Source organism: Etheostoma spectabile, unplaced genomic scaffold (genome assembly GCF_008692095.1).
Source record: "Etheostoma spectabile isolate EspeVRDwgs_2016 unplaced genomic scaffold, UIUC_Espe_1.0 scaffold48, whole genome shotgun sequence".
Taxonomy (NCBI): Eukaryota; Metazoa; Chordata; class Actinopteri; order Perciformes; family Percidae; genus Etheostoma; species Etheostoma spectabile.
The window spans coordinates 905,834-916,164 of record NW_022605618.1 but is presented as its reverse complement, the minus strand read 5'-3'; the positions used below and the strand labels follow the sequence as shown (position 1 = coordinate 916,164).

Below are 10,331 nucleotides of genomic sequence, written 5' to 3'. Positions count from 1 at the left end.
TTTGGTGAGTAGGCTAATGCCTTAAACAGCAGGGCTAAGAAATAGGATTTGTGAAAGCACAGTTATAATGAAAATAATGGAAAGTGTTTAGCTATCCAAAATTACAGAACATAAAACTTAATTTCTATATTATCTCCATATGATAGTAGCTCACACATAGCAGGCATGGTGCAACACCTACTGGTCTGTTTTTGTAATTGTTTTGAACTGCCCTTGATGGTACGGTGGAAACCCCATTAAATATTAATTTATTAAATGATATAGCGCTAACAGCAATTCTGCACACACAAGTTCTTAGGTTACCCTATATTACCAACTGTATTGAACCAAACAATTCAATTTTCAATTTTTCAATGTGCTCATTAAACGTGGCTGGTGATATGTACGTGGATAGGCACAATATTAAATAACTGTAATAAACTAGGGCTACTGTAGCTAACATATTTCTTTCGGTCCAGGTTCACATAAGCATAATTATTTTTTTTGTTTTATTTTTTTCTTCTAACGTTACTCTGGTATAACGTTAGTGCTGCATACTATGCCCGTTCTAAAAGATTGTCTTTTATTCATATAGGCTATATTTACTATTACTTCCGGGTCACTTAGGCCCACCTTTCTTTCTTTTACTGTAGATCTTCAAACGGAGAAATAAAAATAGGAATACAAAAAAACAAAAACGGACCGTTATTTGAACCGGACCGTTATTTGAACTGGACCGTTATTTTTTTACCGTTTCTTTGTTTTTGGTTTGAAACGACAAACTTTTTTTTTCTCATTATTTTGTTTTGTGGTTCAAACGAAAAAAACAAACTATCAAAATCTACACGGACCTTTCTAGTACATCCATTACACATTCTGGTGCAAAAGGTTCCAGCAGGAGACCCCAAACTTCCCTTTCCCGAGCCACGTTAACCAGATGTATGAATGTTTTTTGCAATTGCAAATTTTATTTTTACAAGCGCAAATTTTAACATACAAGTTCAGATTGACATCGTATTCTACAAGCTCTCACCTTCTGCACCATATTTACCTTCATAATAAACATGTTAACAGCCTGGTACCATAGGCTAGTAGTTTGAAAAGGCTACACACACACACACACACACACACACACACACACACACACACACACACACAACACACACACACACACACACACCACACCAACACACACACACACACACACACACACACACACACACACACAACACACACGCACACAACATATTTAAACCATTCTAACTAATCCTGACACACTTAGTGACGCTATTACACTTCCAAGTCAGTAGATGACCTATCTGTGTGTGTGTGTGGTGTGTGTGTGTGTGTGTGTGTGTGTATATATTATATATATATATATATATATATACACATACATACATACATACATACATACATACATAAATACATACATACAGTCTATGCTCTTAACTCTGTGTCGTGAGCAATACGCTAACATCTGTGCTCTCTATTAATTTAACAGGTAGCCTACTGCAAACTCACTTTTTCATATTTAGCTTTCATCAGCATATTATCTGAATCTGGGAACTGTATGCTGTTGTATGTTTGAGAAATAAACAAGCTTTGCCGTGAGCAACACGCTAACATCTGTGCTCTCTGTTGATTTCCCAGTTTTCCTACGCTACGCAGTGCTTTCTAGTCCGTGTAGCCATTGCTGCCAGTCCAGATTCCCCCTAGGTCTGGTGCCGATAACAGTACCAAAAACGGTTTTGGTCTCTATAGCTAATTTCATCCTCATAACAACTACACGGGTTTCAAGTATAATTCACCCGTCTAAATATTAAGGCTAAAAGTTGCATGTTACCGTCTACAAGAAAGGGTATTTTGTTATCAAAAAACTGCTTGAAAACCGTTTTGAATATTTTGATATTATTTTTATGTGGATAGGGATCCTGCCTCAATAGACATCCAGGGGTGCTCATTACGTCCATTGCGATCTACCAGTTGATCGCGAAGGCAGTGGGGGTAGTTGCATGGCATTAAAAAACAAATAAAGATGTCAGCCTATCATCCATCCTCACTATGCCACTTTACTATTAGTCACTTGATTGACATACAGGACAACCAGTCTAACGTCTGATCTTTTCTGACACATGGGTCAGCACGCATGCGCATGCAGCAGCGGCAAAACTTCAGCAAGCTATCTAGTTGCCGAGGTAGCCTAGGTAAGTTATTTCTACTAATCTCAAAGGTATAAAAATGAGTGGGGGAGCTGGACCAAGTAAGAAGCCCAAAACCTACCACTTCCATACTGAATGGGAGAAGGACTTTTTTTCACAATGTCCTATTCAAAGTGCATTTGCCCCATTTTCAAATCTACCATTGCTATTGCGGAATTTTTGGACTGTTCATAAAAGCTACAACACTGACTTCCCTACGGAAAGTGAACTGAGAAGGAGAAAGGTGAAAAAAATAAAATTCCAGTTGTCTGGACAGCAGGCCTTTTTCTCACAGCTTACCACAAAAGCAAAGACCGCAACCAAAGTATCGTTCCGTGTAAATCACGTCATCGTTAAACACAAGAAATCCTTCCGAGACGGATAGATGATTAAAGAGGCATTTGTTGAAGTGGCTGATTCGTTGTTTCAAGTTAATGCATCCAAACGAAAATTGCAACATTTGTGCGCGAAGCTGCAGCGACATGATTTGACAAACTTTCAGAACCTCATATCAGAACTGGAGACACAAGGGAAGGCGTATGCGCAACTTGACAGTGGACGCTACACATGGCAGATTGAAAGCTATCTGACAGACTTTAACAAATGGTTTCAAGACTTTGCATTATTGGAGCCAGTAGCTACATTCATGTGCTACCCTTTTTGGGAAGATGCTGAGGTGGATTTACTTGCATCAAAAATTGCAACACTGTTTCATCTGAACTTGTCTGGAGTGGAGAATGAGATCCTGACACTGCAAGCTGACATTGAGCTCAAGTCTAGGGCTCATGGGACAGTTTTGGAACTTGCTGACAGAGGAAAAGTACCCCAACATGAGGAAATATGCTACCTCCTTGACTGCATTGTTCGCCTCCACTTATTTATGTGAGTCAGCCTTTTCCCACATGAAGATATTAGGTCCTGATAATCATTTGGAAATGTGCTTGAGGCTAACTATCAGCAGCTACTGTCCGGACAATGCATTCCTGGCTGATTCCATTCAGTGCAAGTCGTCAGAGTGAGGTGATGACAACAAAAATGTACAGTTGTATTGTGCAGATGGGTTAATGCAATTATACAAGGTACACCAACTTATATTGTACGTATAATTTTCAATATATTTATAAATAAATATATGTAGAAGTAAATATATGTTTTGCATTTTTGTAGTAGCTAGATCATTTTGACTTGGTCATTTTAAAAGTAGCTCGCAAGCTGAAAAACTGTGGTCACCCCTTAGCCTATTTCATTGGCTAAATGCATTAGGAGGAGCAGCATGTGTGTCCAAAAATGGCAGCCACATTGACGTATTGCTTAAATGAACAGTGGCGGCCGAAGCGGTATCTACCTTTCTTTCTATCTATCTATCTTTCTTTAACTGTCAATGGTATCTACGCCAAGCTCTTCTCTTTTGTCCAAATATGGCGACGGTCAAAATGGGGTTTGTTTCTTCTCAGATTGCTATGTGTTTACTGTGTCTACTATGTAAGTTGAGATGGCTACACCTCATTGATTGAAAGCTCAGACTTTTCTACAGTATGTATAGATAATCTGTCTCCAGCCTTAAGTTTGTTGATGTGAAGCTAATGTTTCATTGTCACAGGATAAACGGCCATCCAGGGAACTATGTGCGAATTGCTGGATGGAGACTGGAGGAGGTGAGGAGATTTGAGGACCCTTTTTTAGCTTTAAGTCATTTATACAGCATACATGTACACAGTACTAACCCTTAGATGTGTTCTGTGTGTGTGTTACAGTGCCATCCTAGTGGTTGTTTGACAGACCTCTTCATCCAGATGGCTGTGATCATGCTGCTCAAACAGACTCTCAACAACATCTTTGAGTTTACTGGGCCGTGAGTTTTCATTCTTAAAGTGCTGTGTTTTCATTCAACATCTCCTGTAGGGCAGGAGGTGGTGATAAGGCAGTGTCCAATCTTACATAGTGACAACTCAGAACTCTTTGGAAAACAAAGTGTAAACATGTCTGACTTTTCATTCATGTGAAAAATTTTGTTTTCCAGCTGGTTGAAGAGCTGTCTGAGCAGAAACCACGCAAAGAAGCTGGAGAGGAAGTGTGGTCACTGTTACAGGAAGGCCTGCCGTGATGAACAAGGCTGTGTTGAACCGTGTGACGTCTGCAAACTTCGAGACTGGCTGCGTAATTACCACCTGGCAAACACGGATGCCTTCAGTCTGTTCAATGAGTACTTGGAGATGGGTAGGTCCATAGTCTCCTCCTGACCCTCATACCTTAAAACTTGACTCACTAGTTTGAAGGTTGATAGTGGTCTTGCACAAAGTCCCGACAGTACCCTGACTAAGACATGTCAGCAATAGTGTTAGGGTTAGTTGTTATTAGTAGTGTTATCATTAGGGTTAGAGTTAGGTTTGAAGAAAGACGGGCTACACTCAAAGAACATGGTACATAGATTCAAGTAAAACTTAATATAAAACTCCTCATGATAAAACATAAAATATTTTAGTAAAATAGGTTTAAAAAATCAGTGCCCTGTACAATCCTCCTGGTTTTGTTCAGGTACAAGTCCTTGCATTCTTGGGTGAACCGGTCCTTGCTGCATTATTGGCAAACAGCATGTGAAGTGGTCTGATAAGTGGTCTGATAAGTGGTCTGATCTTTGTTTTCAATCAAGCAAAGAGTTTACCAGTGATTCTGGGTAGACAGATGCCACTGTAGTTGTTACAGTTGCTCTTGTCTTCCTTGTTCTTGTACAGAGTGACTGAAGTAGCATCTTTAATGTCTCGTGGGACAGCATCTTCCCTACAGCACAGACAGAGTAGCTTGTGGAGTTTGTGAAAAAGAGCAGTCTTGCAGGATGTTGATTGATTTGCTTAGCTTCTTAGTTGTCTCTTCCAATACAAGTTGGTGCTCTCAGAATTTCATGTGCCTCTGTATCTCTGTGGTGTGTGTGTGTGTGTGTGTGTGTGTGTGTGTGTGTGTGTGTGTGTGTGTGTGTGTGTGTGTGTGTGTGTGTGTGTGTGTGTGTGTGTGTGTGTGTGTGTGTGTGTGTGTGTGTGTGTGTGTGTGTATATCAATCAGGGTTCGTACGGGTGCTTGAAATCCTTGAATTTTGCTTAAATGCTTGAATTTTGATGTTGTGTTTTCAAGGTTTGAAAAGTGCTTGAATTTGAATTGAATTAATGTGTCTATTACCTTAGCTAAAAGTCAAATTGCTCCCTCAAGATTTTTAAGAGCATTCTGCCCTTTGATTAGTTTAAATTTTAGTAAAGACAAGTTTACAATACAAGTTTTATGTTGTTACCGTCTCAGATTTTGATTAAACCTTGTATATGTCAAGAATGTGTCCCAAAACCAAGGCCTGTAAAATATTTTTGTTCAAATCCTATGTCTTCATATTTTCAGCCCTTGAAATTACTTATAGTTTTACAGCCTGAAAATCAAATTATCTGGGAACCAATATCTGGACATTAAAATAATGGAAGGTATTATTCAGGTTAGAGAGAGAGGCAGGCTAGAGAGATACAGGCAAGCCAAACTTTGTAGGGTGGAAGACAAACATGTCAATATAACTGAACCATTAAAAGTTTGTACAGCATGCCCTAGATTTGGAAAAAAAAAAGTGTGAAAAGACTGACATTAAGGTTAGCATAAACTTTGAGCAAAATCTAAGATGGTGCAGTTGTTTTCCGGCTGAATCCCCTCAGTCAGATAATCACTAAGAGTGGCTACAGATACAGGAACTGGGCGGTTTTCACTTGACTGGCAGGTCAGATTGACATATCCCAATTATATGCTTGTCAAATGTACTCGGGCGCCACATGTTTTATCATTGCGCAACATCAGCATCACACATGCATGAGCACTGCCGCTCCATCAGCTGTTTATGAAATGTCTGAAAGTAGAATGAGCGGTGACGTTAAATCATTGGTTTTCAGTTAACCGCACCATAGCTACTATGCTGGATTGTTCCGAGGTAGCCGTAACATTAGCAGAAAAAGCCCATTGGTATTGTTCATACGCATGCACAATGACAAATAAAGCAAACTTGCTAAAAAGGAACTACACGCTGTTTTCAGGTAACGTTACTGTTGATGTTCTGGCCTGTGTGTGTGTGTGTGTTTTGAGAAAAATGTTTATACTGTAAGGCAATGAAAAATCAGAATCGGCCTAGAAAGTTGAAATCGGTGTATCTCTAACAAAACTTAAGAACTGGGCAGTGTCGCGGACATCACAGCTTTTGTCCAGAGCCAATGAGAAAAGTTTGAAATTGTCTGCTTTGCAGCTGAATCTCCAGGTTTCCAGCGATGTCCTCAATCCTTCTTGTTACGGTTCACCTGGAAAGTGGCACATTCTCAAACGCCTCTTTTGTTTCTGGGCATATAAGCGCAGCAGAGTCCACCAAACACTCTTTAATAAACTCCCCTTCAGAGAATGGCCTACTGTTTTTGTGATATTGTGGGAGATCACAAAGCTGGTCTTGACTGCTACATCCCTGGATGTGTAGCGCCGGTAAAAAAAGTCTTGTTGCTTTTGCAGTTTAACTAGCAAAGCTTCAGATGTCCATTTCCGCTCTGCATCAGTCAAATTGTTGTGTTTCTCTGCGTGTTTAGTATTGTAGTTGCGATTCAAATTATAATCTTTCAACACAGCGATCTGTTCTCCACACACTAAGCACATAGCTTTACTTTTGACTTCAGTAAATAAATACTTAGAAGTCCATGCTTGGTTAAAAACTCAGCGCTCTGCATCAACTTTTTTTTCCCGATGAGCTGACGTTTTTGGTGGATAACAGCTCTTTCACATCCATGTTAACGACTTATGATTCACGAGAATCAAGTCACAACGTTTTAAATTTAAAAACAAACTATACACACTGTTTCCTGTTTTTGCTAATTCTACAGTGATACTTTTATTGTACTTTTATCCATTATAACACTGTTATGTAACATAGCATCTTACAGTTGCACGTAAACAACAAACATCTCTCATAACTTGTTGATTTATATGCTTTTTGCACCTAAAATTAAATGCTTTATGTTTACTGAAAGTGCTTAAAATAATTACACTTCAATTTGACTAACTTATGGTCCATCCCCTCCAGTGGTCCAGTTCAGTTTCACCACTATATTTGTGGCAGCGTTCCCCCTCGCCCCCCTTCTGGCTCTCATCAACAACATCTTTGAGATCCGCCTGGACGCCATCAAGATGGTCCGCCTGGAACGGCGGCTGGTTCCTTGGAAGACTAACGACATCGGTGAGCTGTGTGTTGTCTGTGTTGATATGTGTCAAAGGTTTCTGTGTTAAGAGAGCTGCTACTGCATAAAATTCACATTACTGAATCATTTCAATAATACAGGATAACAACAGTGCTTGAAATGGGCCAGTACTGAGTTCTGGAACTTCTGTTTTTTTCTGTAGGTATGTACCCCTAAACACCTGCAAACCTGCATCTGTGCCAGCACATAGCAGCTTAACACTGAGAAAACAGTGCTGATAGTCTCCTTGTTAACATGAATCATTGTATTAGATAAACATATTATTGTAACCCTGGTCTCTGGAGGCTACTGTGCCACCGTGCCCCCGCCCAACACAGGAGGCCCCCTTCAATGCAGTGTGCAGTTGAATATTTCCTATATAGCCTATATTTTATGTAATCTTGATTTTGGTGGTTATTTATGCCTACATTTGCAAATTTACTGTAGTTCTTTAAGTACATTGTATTGGATTTATTAATTCAGACTCGGAGAGTTTCAAACGGGTGTCAATTTATTTCTTCCTCTCAACAAGCACCAGGCACAAAAAAAAAACGTTTCTATGTAGCCTCACAAATAATTTGCACATAAATCATGTTCACATATTAATCATGTCTACACCCAATACAAATAATTTTAACATTAAACTAATAATCAATAGGAAATAGGAAATGAAATATGTTTTAAGCTATTATGACAAAAAAAGTCACATGCTTCTTTTAAATGAAATATATTATAATTGTTCACAGAAATGTCATGTGCAATTAACCCATAAACAAATTAAGTAATGCCGTTCTCTTTCCTTAAACAAAACCCTTCTGATAATATTACACACTCCACACATTTTCCTTCGTACCTCATTCCGCTCTACAAGGGCGCTAATCAAAGAGTTTCTGTCCATCAGTTAGCATGCTCTCTTGCCTGACACACCCTCACAGTTTGGAGCTCTTAGAAATAACAAGTACGAACAATACAAGAATAATAAAGCATCACAAAAATATCAGAACAAGAAAACGGCGCTTTTCAAAATAAAAGCAGAACAGACCACAAGGTGACACTGTAGAACTACAATGTCTTGTTAACATGTAAATATAATACTGTGTAGGAGAATATTACTGCAATTTATCAGAGACATTTACATTTATCACACCACAGTCAAGTCTTTGATCAATTAAGGAGTCACGTGATTGGCTGGACAGAGATGGCAGCTTAAGGTGTAAGCCGCAGTCTCTTAAGGTGTAGCTCCTGGCCCAAATTGGTCAAATAGTTGTTTTATACGGTTCCAACTTCAATATTTTTACCACTTTGTGCTTGTTAGAGTTACTTGTAGAAGAACAACAAACAAGAACAAAGTCCAACGCGGTGATACGAACGCCATTGCAGAGGTATGGCTGGAGAAACAGAAATGCTACCTCGAGCCACATTTTTCTCAGATTCAACAGATGGCTGTCGACAGTAACAACAAGCTAACTGCTGCATGGCTAACTTTGGCAAACCACTAGCCACAGTGGCTAGTGAGCGAAGATACCAAGATATGTGTAAAATACAAAGATACTGAGACACATGCAATGATCATGTCATGCAACTGCTGAATTAAGCTACTAGCACCTTTAACTGTACAACATTTAATATAAGAACACTTATATAAGAACTGTTATTGTATGTACTGTAAGTATAAGAACTTCAAAAACATGAATACATCATATAAATGTGATAAATACAAATGTGACAAAAGTATTTTTCAGACATTTTGAAGAGTTTTACAGTAGGTCTTGTTTGTCTGTTAGACAGCTAGCCATCTCAAAAACTAACAGATTGTAATGCATTTACGTGTGTGCGTGTGTGTGTGTGTGTGTGTGTGTGTGTGTGTGTGTGTGTGTCACTGTGTTCTGTATGTAACAGTTCCTTCTCTCCTGTCTGCAGGTGTGTGGACGAAGGTGCTGGAGGTCATCGGTGTGTTAGCAGTGATTGCCAACGGTCTGGTCATTGGAATCACATCAGACTTTATTCCACGCCTTGTCTACCGTTACCATTATGGCCCCTGTACCAATGGAAGCACTCAAACACAGTCAGTCATGTTTAATTTAATTCCATTTTTTATTTATACTTTTTATTGATCCCAAGTGGGCAGATTACAATTTACAAGTTACAGCTGGTAAAAACACCTCATAAAAATGTCAGCAGCTTGTGTTTGTTCTCATTGTTTTGTGCTCTTGTTGCAGCTGCATGCAGGGGTACATTAATGACACTCTGTCCACGGCTTTTATGACACACCAAGCAGTTAAAAAGGACTTTGGTTTAAAACAAATGGTCTTAAACGGCTTCAATGTCACTCAGTGCAGGTAATAACACCCTATTCTTACTGTACTGTACCAGTGTTTCCCACAGACTAATTTGTGGCGGTGCACCACATAATCAACACCAGCCGCCACACATTGCGTTTCGGTATTATATATAATATCAGTATATATATATATTTTAACACTATTTAAAACACGCATTCGTTCAGCTGTATTTTCCTTTCCTCACTCTCCTCTGTCTCTCTGTCACTCTAAACATACACAGACACACCCTCCCCTCAGTGCACACATCGTCCATGAAAACAGTGTTGCCAACTTAGCGACTTTGTCGCTAGATTTAGCAACTTTTCAGACCCCCTTAGCAAGTTTTTTTTCACAAAAGCGACTAGCAACAAACCTGGCAACTTTCTGTAGAAAAGACAGTGTCTTTTTGTAAAACAAGTCACCAATATTGTCCAGCAAGTATTGTCTCTCCTTGTGAGGGGCAGAGTAGAACTTTTTCCCTTTGTAGAATTTCTTTTTTTACTTCAAAGATAGGCTAACTAAGTAATAATTATAAGATAAAATAAATTACTGTATTGAATTTGTGGTTAATTGGCTAAAGATTTCTATTTCTTTCT

The 10,331-nt window shown here is 39.1% G+C and overlaps 1 protein-coding gene across 2 annotated transcripts in view; it reads left to right on the top strand.

Annotated features, from left to right (window-relative positions):
* Positions 1-10,331, top strand: part of LOC116686789 (anoctamin-9) — a 142,390-nt gene that overhangs the window by 50,514 nt on the left and 81,545 nt on the right. For both annotated transcript variants that reach the window (XM_032511841.1, XM_032511839.1), the window contains exons 16-21: positions 3,781-3,835; positions 3,935-4,032; positions 4,201-4,397; positions 7,261-7,413; positions 9,335-9,479; positions 9,634-9,753. In XM_032511841.1, coding sequence (XP_032367732.1) covers positions 3,781-3,835; positions 3,935-4,032; positions 4,201-4,397; positions 7,261-7,413; positions 9,335-9,479; positions 9,634-9,753 — 768 coding nt within the window. The remainder of the gene's footprint in view (positions 1-3,780; positions 3,836-3,934; positions 4,033-4,200; positions 4,398-7,260; positions 7,414-9,334; positions 9,480-9,633; positions 9,754-10,331) is intronic.